This window comes from Pristiophorus japonicus, chromosome 15 (genome assembly GCF_044704955.1).
Source record: "Pristiophorus japonicus isolate sPriJap1 chromosome 15, sPriJap1.hap1, whole genome shotgun sequence".
NCBI lineage: Eukaryota > Metazoa > Chordata > Chondrichthyes > Pristiophoridae > Pristiophorus > Pristiophorus japonicus.
In genome coordinates, this window is record NC_091991.1 from 142207236 (window position 1) to 142227198 (window position 19963).

A 19963-nucleotide genomic window follows, 5' to 3' on the forward strand; every position below is an offset into this window, starting at 1 on the left:
ATGGGTTCTGTCGTGGAGCATTTGAAATTTTTTTAGGCAGTAACAGATTGTATATATTTAAAAACTGCTAAACAGGCACGTTAAATGAAAATAACATTTAAAATAAATGTTTTTGCCAGATGTGCCTGGCTCCAAACTTAACTGTCTGTTCCTTCCACAACAATTGTTTTCCATGAATTGTGCATGCATGTAATTTTGATCACAGTATACCACACACAGTCTGTCCTTTATGTGTAGCAATAAACAATGTGTGAAAAGTTAATTTGTGTTTTTGTTTTCACAGCAAACGCTTGAAGTTTGAAGTAACGCGTTAAGATGCTTGTGCTTCTGGGATTTATTCTTGCCTTTCATGTAGCAACAGCAGCCCTGCTGTTCATCGCCACGATAGATAATGTGAGTACACTTTCTCTTTTATTCGTTCGCGGGATGTGGGCCTTGTTGGCAAAGCCAGCATTTATTGCCCATCCCTACTTGCCCTTGAGAAGTAGTGATCCGCATTCTTGAACCACTGCAGTCTTTGTGCTACTGTTTGTAGCAGTTGGTGCAGCTCAGAGGGCAGTTAAGAGTCAATCACATTGCTTATTATGGAGTCACATATAGGCCAGACCAGGTTAGGATGGCAGATTTTCTTCCCTAAAGGACATTAGTAAACCAGTTGGGTTTTTATGACAATCTGGTAGTTTCATGGTCACCATTATTGAAAAAAAGCTTTTTATTCCAAATGTATTAATTAACTGAATTTAAATTCCCCAGCTGCTGTGGTGTTACTTGAACTAACATCCCATTAGTCCAGGCCTCTGGATTACTAGTCCACTATGCTACCGTTCCTGGTTCTTAGCATGGTGAGAATGAACAAGCTGTGCCCATAAAAGTGTTAAAGATATCTAATCAAAAGTGCTTGGGTCTACAAAAGTGGAATTTTCACTGAATTCATTCCATTTATCAAGCAAGCCTGTCTGTATTGTTAAGCAATTGATAAGGTAGTTGAGAAAAGTTTAGTGACATGAAATAGTGAAATATTCTTCTCACTGGTTAGTAAACAAAGGAGCATTGACTCAGGATTGCTAACTTAAAAATGGAGGAGAAATTAGAACACCGTTTTTCCAAGGGTTATTAAAATATGGAATGCTTTATTAAAGTGACCATTGAGGTATAAACTGTAACATCAATTAAAGGGGAAATGGATAAATATTTGAAATGGAGAATATAAAAAGATAAAGGCAGAGTAACTGTATTTGTGAGCAGGTGCTGATGAGCATGCAGCAGCACTGGCATGATGACTGAATTGTTTTGTTTCATGGTATTTATTCTAGGATTCTTGATTAGAAAAGTAATAACTTCCTGTAAATAGGACCAATTTTTATCTCATAATTAAATAAATAAAACAGTGACTTTAATGTGCAGGTTAAAATGATATACTTCATTGACTCTGACATGGGATTACTCTAAGTAACCAAATTGTTACCAAAATTAAAGCCCATGGGATTAAATGGACAGTGGTAGCATGGATACAAAATTGGTTAGGGAATATAAAGCAGAGAGTAGTAGTGGAAAGTTGTTTTTTAGACTGGAGGGAAGTATACAGTGGCATTCGCCAAGGGTTGGAATTTGGACCACTGCTCTTTTTGACATATATTAATGACCTGGACTTGTGTATACAGGGCACAATTTCAAAGTTTGCAGAAGAATGAGGAGAGGCAATATGAATTAAATAGTACAATTTTAAAGGGGAATCAGGAACAGAGAGACCTGGGGGTGTATGTACACAAATCTTTGAATGTGGCAGGAAAAGTTCAGAAGGCTCTCAATAAAACACATGGCTTTATTATTAGAGACATAGTGTACAAAAATAAGTTGTTGTACTAAACCTTTTATAAAACACTGGTTGGACTGGAGTATTGTGTTCCATTCTGGGCACCAAATTTTAGGAAGGATGTCAAGGCCTTGGAGAGGGTGCAGAAGAGATTTACGAAACTGGTATCAGGGACGAGGGACTTCAGTTATGTGAAGAGGCTGGGGTTATTCTTTTTAGAGCGAAGAATGTTAAGAGGAGATTTGATAGAGATATTCAATGATTTTGATAGAGTAAATAAGGTGAAACTGCTTCCAGTGGCAAAAGTGTCGTTAACCAGAGGATACAACAACAACTACTTGTATTTACGTAGCGCCTTTAACATAGTAAAACGTCCCAAGGTACTTCACAGGAGTGTTTATAAGACAAAAAAAACACAGATTTAAGGTGATTGGCAAAAGAACCAGAGGTGACATGAGGAAACACTTTTTTACTCGGCGAGTTGTGATCTGGAACACACTGCCTGAAAGTGGTGGTAATAGATTCAATAGTAACATTCCAAAGAGAATTGGATAAATACTTGAAAGGAAAAAAAATTACAGGGCTATGGGAAAAGGGCAGGGAAGTGGGATTAGTTGGATAGCACTATCAAAGAGCCAGTGGGACGAATTGCCTTGTTCTGTGCTGTATCATTTTATGATTCTAGGTTGACACAAAAAAATGCTCAAAATGGGGATCTTTCTGAAATTAATCCCTTTGTAGAAATGAACTAACTTGCCTTTTGTAATGGGAGAACAGAAATTTTAGATGTCCCACTTCCAAAACACAAGATATGTTTGAAAGAAAAATACATTTAACCCATATTCCAGCCACTTAATTTTCCAAAATATTTTCATTTTCTGTAGGTCTGGTGGAAAACTGACCTAGGCAGCACTGATATATGGCAGACCTGCTACAACAATGAGACTGTTTGTAATGATGATAATGTTCAGAATTATGGAGGTAAGTATTTGCACTAATCATCTAGTCTTACACCCTCATTGAATTAATTTTAAAGGTTTTATTGGTTCTGAGATGCGAGGATGGCGGGAAGAAGGAATTAAGGAAAAAAAAAACCCTTCCAATTCCACTTTCTCTTCTCTTTCTCCCCCGCCCCCCCCCCCCCCCCCCAATCCCACAAAACACTGCTGAGGCATGGTTGCACTGTGCTGGGTGCCTTCTGGTACCTCGCTCATATGACTATTATTGATGTGTGAGCTTAGACACTTGAGGGGCCAGAAATCCACAATTTAGCTTTGCCGCTGGAACAGTGACAGAGAGTGACATTTGTGCCTGACCCTGTTAGAATTCCTGGGGTCAAGAAATTTTAATAAAGTGGGTGGGTGCTTGCACCAGTAGGAGTGCAGCTCAGCAGCATCTGGGGACCAATGCTGGCAACTCCACCCGAAGATTGAAATCGAAAGTAAAAACAGGCACTTTTCCAGGATGGTCACTTTGCTTACAGCAACCAATTATTTTGGAAATGACTGCTATGGAAAGCGGCCTTTCCCATTTCGGTGGGCTGTATTTAAAAACTGTATAACTGCTTGTCTTCAGTTCCCACCACAAACTCCGTTCCCTAACCACCGACTCCGTCACTCTCCCTGACAATTATCTGAGGCTGAACCAGACAGTTCGCAACCTTGGTGTCGTATTTGATCCTGAGATGAGCATCTGACCACATATCAGCACCATCACCAGGACCATTTACTTCCATCTCCATAAAGTCACCCGACTCCGTCGCTGCATTGGCTCATCCATGCCTTCATTTTACCTCCATATTTGACTATTTCAATGTTCTCCTAACCGGCCTCCCAACTTCTATCCTCCATAAACCTGAACTCATCCAAAACTCTACTGCCCGTTTCCTAAATCGCACCAAAGTCCCGTTCACCCATCACCTCTGTGCTCACTGGCCTACATTCGCTCCCAGTCCGGCAATACCTCAGATTAAAAATGTTAATCTTTGTTTTCAAGTCCCTCGATGGCCTCGCCCCTCCCTATCTCTGTACCTCCTCCAGCCCTATAGTCCTCCTGAGAGCTCTGCACTCCTCCAATTCTAGCCTCCCATTGGTGAACATGCTTTCTGATGCCTAGCCCTTAAACTCTGGAATTCCCTCCCTAAACCTCTCCACCTTTCTTTCCTCCTTTTAAACGCTCCTTAAATCCTTAAAACCTACCTCTTTGATCAAGCTTTTGGTTATCTGTTCCAATTATCTCCTAATGTGGCTTGGTGACACATTTTGGGCCCAAGTTTCGGGCCGCGCCTAGAACGGCGCAGCCCCGACCTGGACGCCCGTTTTTCACGCCACAAAGTGCGGCTAAAAAAAACTTCCAGATTCTTCAGCTCCCTGCAGGTCGTTTACAGCTCGGCACAGCGCAGCAGGAGCTGTAGGGGGCGGAGCCAGGTCCCTGCGCTGAAAACAGTGCCGGGACCTCTGCACATGCGCGCTACAGTGGGCGCGCATGTGCAGTAGCTACAGGCGCCCAAAACTGTGTGGGAGGGGCCCGAAGCACGCAGCCCCTAGCCCTGGCCTAATGGCCTCACTGGGGCTGCGTGAATAAGGCTCCTCCCACGCCCAGCTCCTGCTTCCTCCGGACCCGACCCGACTTGACTCTCGCTCCCATCCCTCCCAACCCGACCTCCGCTTCTCCCGCTCCCGACCTTCCCTCCCCCCGACTGATCTCCGCCCCCCCCCCCCACCCCCCCGACCGATCACCACCACCGCCGCCCCCCCCTCCCCTCCGCCTCGACCAGCGCTCCCCCTGATCCGCGCTCCCGACCCCCCTCCCCCCGGACCCGATGCCACCTACCTGTCAATCCGGTAAGTCTAAGCTCGAAGTGTTGGGCCCGTTCAGCCTCCCTCTCCTTTCTTTCTCTCTCTCTCTCTCTCTCTCTCTTCCCCCCCCCTTCTCTCCCTCCCTTCCTTCTCTTTTCCCCCCCCTCCCCTCCCCTCCCTTCTCTTCCCCCCCCTCTCATCCCCCTCCCCTCCCTCCCTTCTCAACCCCCTCTTCCCCCACTACACCCCCTCCCCATCCTCCCCCCTCCCCATCCCCTCCACCCCTCGCTGTCAGAAACAGACACAGACAGAGTGAGAGAGACACACACAGGCAGACAGAGAGATAGAGACACAAGGGGGGGGCGGTCCCAGCACGTTGTTGGAGGACTCCTGTAGTCAGTAAGTGAAAAATGTTTTTTTTTTTTTAAATAATTATTTTTTACTAATTTTTTTTGATTGATTTATTGGTTGATTTATTGATGTATTTATCATTTATTATTGATGATGACTCTTTTTGTAAAATTGAAGTGTTTAATGTTTGTAAACTTCCCTTTAAACCCCCCCCCCCTCATTCCCTACGCCTGATTTGTAACCTACGTCTGATTTTCTAAAGTGTAGACAAGGTTTTTTCGAGCGTACAAAAATCTTCACGTACTCCATTCTAAGTTAGTTTGGAGTAAGTTTTCACTGCTGAAACTTTGAAAAGAGGCGTAAGTGGCCGGACACGCCCGCTTTTGGAAAAGAAAATTCTGTTCCAAAGTGAAACTGTTCTAACTGACTAGAACTGGAGCAAACTAAATGCCGAGAATTTGAATTTCTAAGATACTCCGTTCTACACCAGTTGCTCCAAAAAATCAGGAGCAACTGAGGCCGAAACTTGGGCCCTTTATTTCATAACTCTCCTGATAAATACCTTGGGACATTTTATTACATTAAAGGAGCTATATAAATGCAAGTTGCTGCTTTGGATGGCTACCAGAGACAGGATTGGTGGGGGTTTCTGGCGGATGATATCATCCCTTCAGCCCTACCTCTTATTTTTGGCTCTCTGCCTGAGGGAAACTCCAGCACAGGACAAATGGGATAGAGACCTTCTAGCCCCTGGTGTGCCCCAATAATGCCCATAGGATGTCAGAAACCCAAAGGAAACTTGGGGTCTGAGTATTGGGCTTCTTCATTGTGGGAGGCATTGCAGCTGAAGTTGATCCTGTTCTCATCTTGTGTCCACGAGTGTTTCACTAGGGGTTGCAAGATAACTAGAGACACTGATCAATTGTAGTGCTGCTTTCCTATCACTATCCAAGCTTGGTATTGGCTAACTCATCCCAGACCGAGGTTTTTGTGGTTTATCCATTTGCTAGATAAACTACTGAGCAACAAAAGTCAACTTTTATAACTTTTTTGGTGGCACTGCACATAGAAATAATGATGCTGAGTGATTGCATAGAGTTTACACCTTCAATTTACTCGTTTATTCGCAATGTAATCTGGACAGTCTGGAGAGGTGCTAAGTGGAAGCCAAGCACTTCTCTAACAGATCGGCAAGGAAAGTAATAGGTCATGTTAACTAGTCGGCACATATACAACTCTTTAGTGGGTGGCTATATGTTGGTGTTGTCTGGTTGCCTTTATACCCAGGGATGATGGACAGCATGAAGACTTAGAAGAGGGTGGGGGGAAGAAAGATAGAAAAATAATATAACAAAACCATAAATAATGTTATTTGCAATAACTTATTGTATTGGCTTCTTTATTTGTATAACGTTTTTGCTCTTTCATCTCTTAGTCTTTTATGGGTGATTTTCTTATTTTTTTTTTGTTAACTTGCTGGTTTAAAAATGACCCTGAAATATATTTCTAAAATTGCCAACTAAAAGTAATAGAGCAAGTGGTGAAAACCTTTTTATAAAAAATCCAGAATTGGATTTGCTTTTGCAGTCTTAATTTTTGTAAAAGCCAATTCCTTTAAATATCTTTGTTTTTTTTCTGCAGATTGCATCAAGGCAATACAGGCAACAATGTGCCTGTCTGTGATCTTTTGCTGTCTTTCATTCATTGTGTTTGTCGTTCAACTGTTCCGACTACAGAAGGGACAGAGATTTTACATTGCTGGATCCTTGCAATTGCTTTCGAGTAAGTACGCTTGTGTGTAGATGCAACAAAAGTGCTTGCTCCCAAATCCCTGTTTGAACCCCTTCATTACAGCTTCTACCCTGCTTGCAGCAACTTCCCTGGCTCAAGGCACACATGACTCCCTCTGACTGCAATCATGATGTTATCCCTGCTTGTCCTCCTCAACCTTTCTGGCATGGTGGGACAAGTATTCTTTCTCCATTGTCCAACGTTGTGTTGCCCTTGTGTGGTTCCACTCCTGTTGGTCTAAATGCAGCCATTTGCAATATCTTTTTTTCCTGCCTCTGCATATTCACCTCCTTAGGTTCCCCAAGGATATGTGGTCCATTGGTGACATCATTTACAGGCATGGGGTTAGCTTTCAGAAAAATGATGATTGGCCCTAAGTTGTATTTTTTCGTCACTTGCCTGGTCCGCATGATCACTGCTGTGCTGTCAGACTGTCTGATTAACTTGATTCCCATCAAGCAGTCTGACAGCACATCATTTCCTTCAACCGAACATCACGAAGACTGAAGCTATCTGTTTTAGCCTCCAACACGAACCCTATTCCTTTGCAGCTGGGCTGTGCAAACCTTGATGTCCTATTTGACTCAGAATTGAGCCCAACATCACATCCTATCCATTACCAAGTCTTCTTTCTTCTAATTGTGTCCCACTGACATCGTTATCCTGCTTTTGTCATCTCTAGATTTATGCAACAGCCTCCTTGCCGACCTCCTATTCTCCGCCTTTCATAAACTCCCAATTTATTCGAAACTCAGCCACCTGTATCCTGTCTGGCCCACCACTGACTTATACTGATCCCCTGTCCCCTAAAGCTTTACATTTAAAATCCACATCTTCCTCTTCAAATTCTTTCATCCTATCTTTGTAACTTCCACTTTGTGTCTCCTCACATACCCAATTATTCCTCTGAATGCCTTCTGTGCATTCCCCCCACTTTAACATCCCCATTGCTGATAGAGCCTTCAGTTGCCTTATCTGATACGCCTTCCATAAACCCTTCTATCGCTCTTCCTCTCCAGCTTTTAAAAGCCTACATAATAGCTATCTATTTGACCAAGCTTTTGGTCACCTTTTATGTCTGGCACCATGGCTCACTGTCCATTCCTTTATTTATTTTCCCTGTGTAAAGTGCCTGTTAATATTTTTTTAGGTTAAAGTGATGGGCACTGCAATAATTAATGATGCTTCAATCAGGATGTCATCATGTATCAACAAAATGTATTGACACCAAATATACACCATCGCATTATCTGCTGGCTTATAAAAATGTGGAAGTAAAACTACTCCTATAAACTCCAGTTTTGGGGCTCAGATGGAATTTGTAAACAACTCTGTTAAGAACATAAGAAATAGAAGCAGGAGTAGGCCATTCGGCCCCTCGAGCCTGCTCTGCCATTCAATAAGATCATGGCTGATCTTCTACCTCAACTCCACTTTCCTGCACTATCCCTTAATATCCCCAAATTAGTAAGCCATCATCTGAACCCCTCGACGAGATTATACATTAAGTTACCTGTAAATACTGAGAACAGTGATTTCTTCTTGGAAGAGTGCGATCCTGCATTAGAGAATGAATTGCATTAAAAACTGATTTCTAATTTTTTTTTTGTAGGTCTCTGTGTAATGATTGCAGCTTCCATTTATACAAACCAGGAAGAAAGATTCCATAGAAATATGCATGTAGGAAACTACGGATACTCTTACATTCTAGCCTGGATCGCCTTTGCTTTTACTCTGATCAGTGGTGTGATGTATATTGTTTTACGAAAACGTAAATAGAGGCTTGAATTGACCTAACCCCTTCTATGTGTATCATTACAGAGATTTTTTTGTTTCTGGATCAATAGCATAAAGATCTCTTGCAAACAAAAAAAAAAATTCTGTACAGTGACTGTCAAATTAAGCAAAAAAAAAAGCATGTAATAGCTAATTTTACACTTGTTTTGAAGCCTTAGAAGTTGAAAATCCTTTAAAACCAGTTTGGCACAGTTTTTACAAAAAATATCTTAATAAAAATTATTATTCACATTTGTCTCCATTAAGGTAAATCGAAAGGTTTTTTTTGTTGTCAGTGATGAGCAACCTTCAATCAATCAACTTGTCTGTTTATGTTCACAGAGCAGGTGGTTTAAGCATTTCAACCTCCTCTAAAATGAGCTTCATATAGTTCATGAGATGCTTTCTAAACTGGTGACTTTCTACTCCATCTCAAAGCCTTTCCCAAAGTTAACTTATGTTATCAATGATCATGTTTAGCTTTCAAAAACATTATTTTCTTGCATATACAAATTCTTAAAACTATGTATCAAAATCATTTAGGGTAAAATAAGTAACTGTTCAAAGAGTACACAAAAAATGGTCTTTTATTCAGAGAAGTGCATTGCATTGTTAAAGTTTGTCTATAGCTCGAGAACAGTACCATATAGCATCCACTGGGAAGGCATCTTTTCTTCAATATGTTGGATTAAAAATGTAGCAGTGTTGTAACAGTATATTCAAATGAGCAAGTGATTATACTTTGTACAGTCAGTGAATTGCTGTGTGACTTTGGTAAAACCATCCAAACCAAGAATTATTTTTAAATACAATTTTTAAAAAAGGTACCACTTCAAAAAAAAATCAAATCAGTTTTTAATTCATTCTTGGAAACTCCAAAAAGAGATTTAAAAATCTTTAGTGCAGTGCCAAGCCTACATATGTCAGGAGCAGCAATATTCTTTACCATGTCATGTAAGGACTGGATCTAATAATGTGTAAATATACCCAAGTTAGTTGGTAGAATTAGGTGTCAAGTAACTGAAGGTGGTGGGTTTAAAAATATTGTTTCAATGATCAAAGTATCAGATGCAAATAGGCTCTGATTTTTGGATTGTAAATCATTTCGATTTTGAATTACTTTCTATTGGCCAAGTACATGGATATAATTATACCGATATGGTGGCGAATCAAAAGCAAAACCATAAGCCCCCACGAATTATTGAATGCGTATTTTTATACTGTCTAGTTTTGAAAGCAAAATGTAAAACAAATGCTTAGAAGTAGTAGTCTCCAATGTTGAAGACAGAATAAACTTGATGTCTGGGCCTGTTTGTACATTTTATTTATTAACATAGTATGAACCATCTACTGAAGTGTAAACTACTGGAAACAGACATCTGTTTTCCTGAAGTACTACTTCATTCTAAAGCAGAGTAGCCTCTAATTGAAATAATAATAGGTTGTTTCAGATCAAACTGATATTTTTGGCTGGATATAAGTAGGTGCCTCTTCTTTGTAAATGAAGCAAAACACTATCGGAATTTTCATTTTTTAACCCAGCCCTTCTGAGATTCGTGGCACCAGACTAATTAAGAAAAGCTTCACGCTCCTGTTCTGCAGATGTGGTTGGTAATCTGAGACTCGACTTTCATTTGGTGTGGGCTCTTATTGCGCTTGAGTGGAACTTTAAAAATATTTCTTTTGCGCTTGGGTGGAACTTTAAAAATAATTTGTTTTATGTACTTACCTACTGAAAAACTTGTCTCCGGCTTCACACAATTCTCAGTTATAGATTTTCTGCCACTAGAGGTCACTGAAGTAATCTTTACATTTTAGTAACCAGACTACTTCAAATCCATCAGCGTGAATGAAGCACTGAAACTGAACTAAGCTACGCCAGCACAGTTTTCCCCATTCTTAAACTAAGTCAAACAACAGGCTCTCCCAGAAACTATTTAAGAAACACTTGACCTGAGAAAATTACTGCTCTAGCTTTTGTGGGAAGCAGAAAGAAAATACTGCTGTTAAAGAATACTTGAATTCAGCATTTGTGCGAGTTAGTGCTGCTTGTTTTCTTCCCGATTATCAGGAGCGCATTGTGATTGCCAAGGCTCTTAAATCCAAACGTCAGAGAGAACTAGTTTCACAGTTGTGTTTGGTTACTCTCACTAGATGTTGATTTTTTTTTTCTTGCACCTATTTGATAATTAGAGAGTGAGCATCAACATAATTCAATAGAAAATAACATAATTGCACTGAAACTTAGCATTCAACCTCCTGGCAAAGGAACGTTTCATCTCAAGACTTCCGGCACAGAGAAGTGAATTTTGCTTCAAGATAACAAATTTTAACTTTTAAATAAATCCTAATAGCTTGCATATAGGAAATGCCACTACAGGTTCAACTCTAGAACTGTGACTGCCATTGCAATACTGTAAAATAGTTGGAACACATGCTCCACGTGACTTCTAGTGGCAGCAGAAAGGTACTGTCAAATAACTGAACAGCTTGCTATTTCTGATATTTTCTTAAACCTATTGTCTAGCAAAATGTGGTTTTATATTATTTTGCAAGTGTAGCTATATTAGTTTAGTGATCAACCATTTGCATTTTTTCATGTAAAATGTTGGGGGTACATCTTTTTCAGTAACTCAAGTGGTCTATGGAAACAGTAAGGACATTGGTGAATTGTTTACTGTTGTACAGTTACATAAGGTCATGGAGGACACCATGAGTGCTTTCATAATGGGGATCAAATATAAGCAATTAATGATCTGATCTTGCAATTGGATTCCATTGCATTAGTAATGATGTAATAAAGGAGTACGAGTGTTTTTCTTGCTAATCATTCAGAATCCTTTGAAATTTACACAGCCTACAAACAATTTTTGAAGTTCTACTTACAGGAAATCTTATCCAAGTGGTGTTGCTTCAGAGCTTAATAACCAAAGAACATATAATACTCCCACTGGTTGTGAAGCTAGCATTTTCTCCTGTAGTATCTTAAGGTCTTATTTTTTATGTTACCAATACGATGTATTTATTGCATGCCAATTTGTTATTAATGCATTTTACTCTAATAGTATTGTACACAGTTAAACAAACTGCAATACTCAAAAGTGTCCAGTAGAAATTTGTATTTAAAAGTATTCATACATTTGATACTTGGCGTATAATAAGTATGGTTTATCTAAGGACATTATCCTTTTTCTGCCTAAATTATCAGCCACAGATAGGGATCAAAACTATCGTGAGCATGGAAAGGGTGGAATACAAACTTTCGAAATATATTTGTGTGCATATACAAGTCAATATTATTGCTGGATTCTGAAGCTTTCAAATAATGAACGATATGTATGCATTTTATGACTTTTAACATATTGATGGCCATTGGTCCTGAGTCAAGTTAATTTCTGCCATTGAATGATAGGGTTTATTGTATGAATTAGATTTGTTTCAAAGATTTGTACTGGAACACATGAACTGTAAACTTTCTGATTTCAATCTGCATTTATAAACAGTTTAATCTAATAGTGGCCAAATGATTTGGTGTCGACTTAAAACTAAATCTGCAGATTTTTAAAACTGGTAAGCGTATTCAATTATTTCTACTGTATCAGAGATGAAAGGATCCAATAATACATAGACCCTAGAAAAAACAGATGAAATCATGATCTCACTTATAGACCATCAGTACTTATTAAGTAAATGCATGGTCATCCCGGGTCTGATACATTACATAAACTGATACGTAAGGATTTTCCTATTAGTTTCATTTAAGGACTTCTTCCTTTTGGATATAAACAATATTGGTTAGTATTTGGTCATCAAAGACATTTAGAAAATAAATTCTTCTCCCCTGAAAATATTTATGATTGCTTGTGAAAATAGTGCTATATATGCTTTTTTGAAAGATAAGCCCCTTAGCACTTGTTGGATTCATATTTCTCCTGGCATTTTTGTTTAGTTTTAATTTCATGATTCAACATCTGTAATAAAGGCTTTATTGGTAAGGAAATCTAAAAATAAGAAAAAAGGATGAATAATTATCTGTATTTTGTATGTGTAATAAAGTACCTGCCTAGCAAATCACAAAGGATTGTGTTATATGTAAAGGTTTAACAAATATTTAGATAGTATACTGAGAAACAAGTTCAGCTTGTCTGTACGGCAATCCTCTCGACTCTAATAGTCAAGTAAGAGACTTATTCAACATCCAATACATCAGTGTATGTATATATTCAGTGATCCTTCTGTCAAAGGAAGCATATGTCGGAGAATCCAGCCTACAACCAAAGTGCGTATATTTTTGCGTATCTTATAACAGTGACTACACTTCAAAAGTATTTAATTGGCTGTAAAGTGCTGTGGATGCCCTGATGTTGCAAAATTTGTATATAAATGCATGTTCTTTCTTGCAGTCCACAATTCTAGTCATCATGTTATGAGGAAGACATACAGGCATTATAAAGGATACAGTGAAGGGCAACTAAATAGATAGCATAATAGACACCTGTGTTTTGGGGACAAACTCTTTATATCGCTGCAATTTTGTTCTCCAAGTATTTATCCAATTCCCTTTTGAAGGCTATTGACTCTATCTAAGAACATAAGAAATAGGAGCAGGCATAGCCCTACGGCGCCTCGAGCCTGCTCAGCCATTCAATAAGATCATGGCTGATCATCGACCTCAACTCCACTTCTCCGTCCGATCTCCATATCCCTTGATTCCCCTAGACTCCAAAAATCTATCTCCGCCTTGAATATATTCTGAGCATCCACAGCCCTCTAGGGCAGAGAATTCCAAAGATTCACAACCCTCTGAGTGAAAAAATTCCTCATCTGTCTTAAATGGCCAACCCCTTATCCTGAGACTGTGGCCCCTAGTTTTAGACACTCCAGCCAGGGGAAACAACCCCTCAGTATCTACCCTGTCAATCCCCTTCAGAATCTTGTATGCCTCCCTATCAGGCAGTGCATTCCAAATGCTAACCACTCATTGTGCAAAAAAAGTTTTTCCTCATGTCGCCTCTGATTCTTTTGCCAGTCACTTTAAATGTGTACCCTCTCGTTAGTGACCCTTCAGCCATTGGAAACAGCTTCTCTTTAAAATCTTCATCAAATCTACTTAGCCTTCTCTGCTCTAAGGAGCACAACCCCAGCCTCTCCACGTAATTGTAATCCCTCATCCCGGGAACCATTCTAGTAAATTTCTTCTCGAAAGTCTTCACATCCTTCCTAAAGTGTGGTTCCCAGTATTAAATTAAAGACATTAATTCCACCCAAATTTGGCAGATGATCAGAAAACCCTGTGGCAATTCCAGGTGCTGATAAACATCAATGGGCCTGAAATTCTGTGAGGTGTCTTCCACCATAACTCTAGCAAGAAGCTGACAGTGCCCTTGGAAAAACAGTTTAAATCCGCTATTAAAGCCATTTCTCTGGGAATTCTGTCTGTTTCCTGTCACATTGACTGGACGCTCGTAGCCACATACACATATGATCAATGAGAAGGGCATCCAGCCTGAAATACAGCAATCGCCTGATTGCACTGACTCGATATGGCTGGTTGTTTCTGGTCAATGGCGACCCCACCCACCCAAGATATTTATGGTGGAGGCTCAGCAGTTCTATTGCTATTAAAGGTCAAAGGAGGTGGTTGGCTTGTTTGGTGGAAGTGGTCATTACAATGGCAGCTATGCCCTGGGGTTATGGTAATTGGCCTCCAACAATGTGTGTGTTGGCTATGACTTCAGCCAACTGGAGGGTTTTCTTTTGACTCCATTGACCTCTGTTTTGCTCAGGCTCCTTGGTGCCATACTTGATTGAATCCTCACCTGATCTTGAAGGCAGCTACTCTCACCTCTCCTGACATTTAACGCTTGGTCCATGTCTGCATTAAGGCTGTAATGAGATCCGGAGCCAAGTGGTTCTAGTGGAAACCAAACTAAGCATCAGAGAGCAGGTTATTGATTAGCTGGTGTCACTTCTTAGTACTATTGAGGACACATTCCATCCCTTTTTTTGATGATTGAGAGGTTGGTAATTGGCTGGTTTAGATTTTTCCTACTTTTTGTAGATACACAGACCTGGGCTATATTATTGGATAGATGCTAGTCTCAGAGCAACACTGGAATAGCCTGGGTAGGGGTGGGAAGAGGAGAGGCAGTTAGTTGTAATGTGCAGGTCTTCAGCACTACAGCTGGGATGTTGTCAGGGCCCATAGATTCTGTGTTCAGTACACTCAGCCTCTTCTCAATATTGCATGGAATGAACTGAATTGGCTGGACACTGGCATCTATGATAGTGGGAACCTTGAGAAGTGGCCGAGTAGAACATTCATTTGGCATTTTTGTCTGAACACATATGCAAATAATTCAGGCTTGTCTCTTGCACGAACATGCTGTGCTCTGCCATTGTTTAGGATGGGGATGTTCTTGGTAGTTCTGGTGGAAACCAAACTGAGCATCAGTGGGCAAGTTATTGATTAGTTCGTGGCACTTGATGGTAGTTACCATTCTCAACTGGACATCATAGGGCTAGAAAACTTTGCATTAATCTGTTGATTGTAGGACCATTTAGCTGGCTTATAGCCTGCTTCTCTGTGTTTAGCATGCAGATAATACTATGTTTTAGCCTCACTATGTTGGTCGTAAGAAATTGAGGCTTTTCAATGGTGGACCCGCTATTATGGCCAGAGAATCCGTGTAATTTGTCCTATAGTGATGTTATTGTGACACTTACCCATCCCCTCATCTCCAGCCAGTTGCTTTCTACAAGCTGCAATTACAATAAAGGATCTAATTAAGTTTCACCCAGACATATAATATCTCATTGGCTCAGACACTGGGCTCACGCTGAGCTATGAACTTTCATAGATAGGAGGAAAGTTTGTAAAATGACATGGTGTCAATATTTAGATCAAAATTCTTGTGTAATCTTGTGTACAATTCAATACTGCAGTTAATGAGCAATTGGAACAATCAAAAAGGATCAATGTAGTTTTGTTATAAAATAATTCAGGCTATTAATTAAGTCACATTTAACCTTTATAGTTAATATGGTATTTTGGGCCTTTACAAGTTCTGGCACATGATGGATCAGCCTTTGATGCTAGCACTCATGCCTCAGAGTCAGAAGGTTGTGGGTTCAAGTTCCACTCCAGAGACTCGAGCATGTAATCAGGGCTGACACTTCTGTGCAGGACTGATGGAATGCCGCAATGCCAGAGATGCTGTCTTTCAAATGTGATGTCAAATGAAGATCATGGCTGCCCTCTAGGTTAATGTAAAAAAAAAATCCCATGTCACTATTTGAAGAGCATGGGAGTTTCTCCTTGTGCCCTGGCCAACATCTGTCTCTCAACCAACATTATTGGTCATTTATCTTCCAGTCTGTGGGACATGTCTGTGTGGAAATTGACTGCTGTGTTTGCCTACAACAGTGACTACACTTCAAAAGAACTTCATTTGCTGTGATGCGCTTTGGAAAATCCCGAGGATGTGACGGGCGTTCTATGATTGCAAGTGTGTTCATTGGTTCTTTATGGCTGCAATGGACAGCAAAGATGGTACATATGGTACTGTTTTGTTTTATAGCCAAAGAACTGCTAAAAACAGAGCCACGGTTAATGAAAATATTTTCCTCTCTACATTAGCAAATTAATACAGTACTGGTCTAGGTTCTAAAACCTAGAATTTTGTAAAGAAAGCAATTAAATTTTTATAAATCTCTGACCAGTTGAAAGACTAGATGCGATTTACCTAAATATTTTGATTTCTGACAGATGATTCATAGCACCCATCCTCCTGATGCGTCTCAACTTGGAACACCCTCTCCTAGCCAAAACTGAGCATTAAAGCTGTAGCAGAGAAAACACGTTGACTTATATTTTTTCTGTGGGTGTAATCAGTATTTCACATTTGTAAAAACATGAGGAAAATTCACATGTAAAGTAATACCAACTAGAAAAAAAAAGGCATTTTCCAGCGATAAATACTATTATTCAAGGTATATGGTGGATAATTTAAAAGCACAATCACTTTGTTAATGTAGTTTTTAAATGCTGGAATGAAAGTTTTTGAAAGACTGAAAAGCAATGAATTCCTGAGCTATATTGCCTTGGTTATGTTAAACAGCATACAAATTGAGAATATTTAACCTAAAAACCAATGGAAGCATTTTCACAATTTTCTTTAAGTAACATTGAAATTTAATCAGTTCTTTAGTTCAAAATAAAATTGCCTTCTGTATTCGTGTATTCATACAAAAAAGTCAAATATTCCTTTACAACTGCTAACTACTACAATCTTTAGGTGTACAGTCAGATAAGCAGACTTAAAAAAGCCACATTTGGCCTCAATGATTGTAGCATTATTGGTAATTAAACACACCATGGTTAATTTAACACCCTTAGGTCTTTGGTTACACATTTATTTTTTTCCTTTTGTAAGTTATATTAACCTGGGGAATTGGATGACACATATTGTACGACACATATATAAACATTTTTTTAACAGCTTGTAGAATGTGAGTTGCAATGGAAGTCACAATTTTAACTCCAATAATCTCAAGGCTAGAAACTTTGATTCTGAACAGTTGTTTGGAACATTTTTCATGATCCCTTTGTAATTCCGTGCAAAACACAGGCTGTAAAGTATAATTTGGACCAACAGTTTGCAAAATAAATTAAAGCAACTGCCAAACTTGCATTCTGCACCCAACTCCTATATTTGCACAATTCATGCAATGTTTGTCGAACAATTAAGTAAGTTTAGTGTTACAAATTATATATACAACTTTCAAACCAAAACATTTTAATCTTTCTAGATTCATCTGTGACATGGGAGGCAAATAAAAAGTTCAATTATCTCATTTTACATGAGTGAAAAAAAAATTACCACCACTGATTCCTCACAAGTAGTGTAATATTTTCCCCTTATAAAAGAAAAAGTAGGAAATGTATATTCCATCCATTATTTACAGCCAAAGGATGTAAAATCTATCCCTAAACCACTAGATCAAGCCTTAACAAGCCAGTTTCCAACTCATTGGCTTAGGTGTGAAACGCGTTAGTGTTGTAACGGAGCCTATGTACTGAACTGTTGAGCTCCTTACGTGGGCTTCATAGTATCTTCACCCATTTATCTCAATCTCTATACATAAACACAAAATGAGCCTGTCCAGAATAACCACATGCTGAGTTTTGGATTTAATTATTTCACAAAATTTCAGTCATGCTAAAATGGATGAGCAGCCTTTAAAAAGATTCAGTTTCTTGGTTTTCTCAAACTGAGTTTTCTATAAAAATGTAGCAGGTCTGTAAAAGTATAGGCTACACAGTACGACTTGATTACTTTCCCTACATATTCTAAACAGTGTACAATAGTTTAGGTTTAATCAAAATTAAGAAAATTATTTTACTGGTCTTTTTGATGAAAGTGGTATGTCATTAGCATCCACCTGTTCTGAATATACAACAATGTTCAGATGGGACTTCAATGTTCATTGTAACACATTACAAGTAAAATCTAATTTGTTTACTCTCTACAGTATTTAGAATTTTCGGGTGGTATTTTAAGACCTAAAATTCAGCTGAAAGTAATTTATTTGTGCAATGTAATTGAAAACTGAAAACTGAATTTTAAATTTTTTTTAAATTCACTAAAGCCATAAGCTTTAAGGCGGCAAGCATTCCCTTTTCTTGCAACTTAGTTTTTAAATTTCAAATCTGTATTGAGCACAAGAAAGCTCCAACAAGTTACACGATAAATGGAATGGGGAATGTATTTTGAGCTCACAATTTCCCATACACTAAAGTGCACATCTCAATGATGGAGATGCAATTGAGGCCAGGAGCTTGCTTTTGGGGGGAAACATTGCGAATAGGTGGCGGGGGAAACATTGCGAATAGGTGGCAGGAGAAACACGCTGGGGTATTCTCACATGTTTGTTGATCAGAATGTCATTGATAGAGGGCTGAAAGCAGTTTGCCTGTCCTCACGGTTGCAATTGGCACAAGGCACATATAGATCAAAAGGATGAAGAAAAAATATAAATATCTTCATAGGAGCTTGACCCTTGAATACTGAATAAACACAATTATGGAGAATTAATAAGTCACATTATAAAGGAAAATATTCAATAGTATTTTGGTACTCTTCAACATATGCATGTAACTTGGAAAAGTGCTAAAGTAGCAGTAACATTTAACCAACAACTGGAAACTATATTTCAAGCTCACAGTGAGAATTGAACCCTTTTGACACTGCATTGTGTTTAAGATTCAGATCTGATTTTGAATTTACTTCTATTCAAAAATGAATACACAATGGTAAATATCTAAAGACACTGACTTCTTCATGAACTTAGAACTGGCCAAGATTGTCTGGGAAATTAAATATGAATACTTCAAGAACTGTTGTCACAGTAAGCTAGAATTACAATTGTTTTTATCATATTTGCATAATCAATTGTCAGCAGTTTACAAATGAAGACCACAGTTTAACAATACTTTATAATGCAACAATTAATGTCTGTTAATATAAATTTCTTCAGTATAGTCTTTAGGATTCTAGCAAACAAATAACTTGTGGTTCACAAAAAGGGCCAAAACGTCCATAAATGTCTTTTGCTCTAATAGTAAAATAATACTTGCTTCCAATTATAAACTGAGTCAAAGTACAAGCCATTGGAAGAGGCAGGGCTCTAATTTCTCCAATTATTTTCCATTGTGATTGGCACTTCAAACTGGGGTCTTCATGGTATGCATACAACTGGTAACTGTGTACAGGGGCACATGTCTGTGCAACATCTGTAATATTCCAAGACAGTGCAATTCCTTTCGGTTTTATCACTTGTGCCAGATTTAGTTCAGGCTTCTGGGGAGGATTTGTATTATCAGCTTCAGAAGGCAGATCTGATGTCGTTGTCTTAGGTAGTAGAGCAGGATGTACAGATTGAATGGGAACCTATATAATATAGAATTAAAAAGTTATAATCTCTTCAAATTTACAAACTTTCTTGTATGCAGTATTTCAATCATGTCCCATCTTTGAAGATATGGAACATTATATTTATCACTCATTTAAAAAAAACATTATTTGCCTGTCTTTTAGTTTCCTTCAAGTATCATGCATCATTTTTCAGCCGAGGGTGATTCAAGTGCTTGCCTCTGTGACCCATTGCTACATGTCCAACAACTCACAAAGTTTACTTTCCCGGCCTGTTTTCCTTTTTCATCCTCACTTGATACTGTGGCCTTGAAATTTTGCGGAGGTTCTTGCAGTCACCCACTGGAGTTATAGCGAGAGACCAGGTGAGCCCCCATGGAATTTCAGCACCTGAGCCTCTAATTTCTCCAAGAGCAAAAGACTGTGGGCACAAGATGACCGACATGCCAATGTTTGGGTTAGGTGCTACCTATGCATCTAAGATATTAAAAAAGATTCAA

At 39.0% G+C, this 19963-nt stretch overlaps 2 protein-coding genes across 3 annotated transcripts in view; one reads left to right on the forward strand and one right to left on the reverse strand.

Moving 5' to 3' along the window:
- Window positions 1–12594, forward strand: part of emp2 (epithelial membrane protein 2) — a 36484-nt gene extending 23890 nt beyond the window's left edge. Inside the window, exons 2-5 of the mRNA XM_070901040.1 lie at window positions 284–393; window positions 2698–2794; window positions 6604–6744; window positions 8366–12594. Of these exons, the coding sequence (XP_070757141.1) occupies window positions 316–393; window positions 2698–2794; window positions 6604–6744; window positions 8366–8532 (483 nt within the window). The 5' untranslated portion in view covers window positions 284–315 and the 3' untranslated portion in view covers window positions 8533–12594. The remainder of the gene's footprint in view (window positions 1–283; window positions 394–2697; window positions 2795–6603; window positions 6745–8365) is intronic.
- Window positions 12595–16733: 4139 nt separating this feature from the next.
- atf7ip2 (activating transcription factor 7 interacting protein 2) overlaps window positions 16734–19963 on the reverse strand; it is a 152815-nt gene continuing 149585 nt past the window's right edge. The window contains exon 14 of one of the 2 annotated variants that reach the window (XM_070901041.1): window positions 16734–19481. In XM_070901041.1, coding sequence (XP_070757142.1) covers window positions 19077–19481 — 405 coding nt within the window. In that variant the 3' untranslated portion in view covers window positions 16734–19076. The remainder of the gene's footprint in view (window positions 19482–19963) is intronic. The other variant, XM_070901042.1, reaches the window with a different exon arrangement.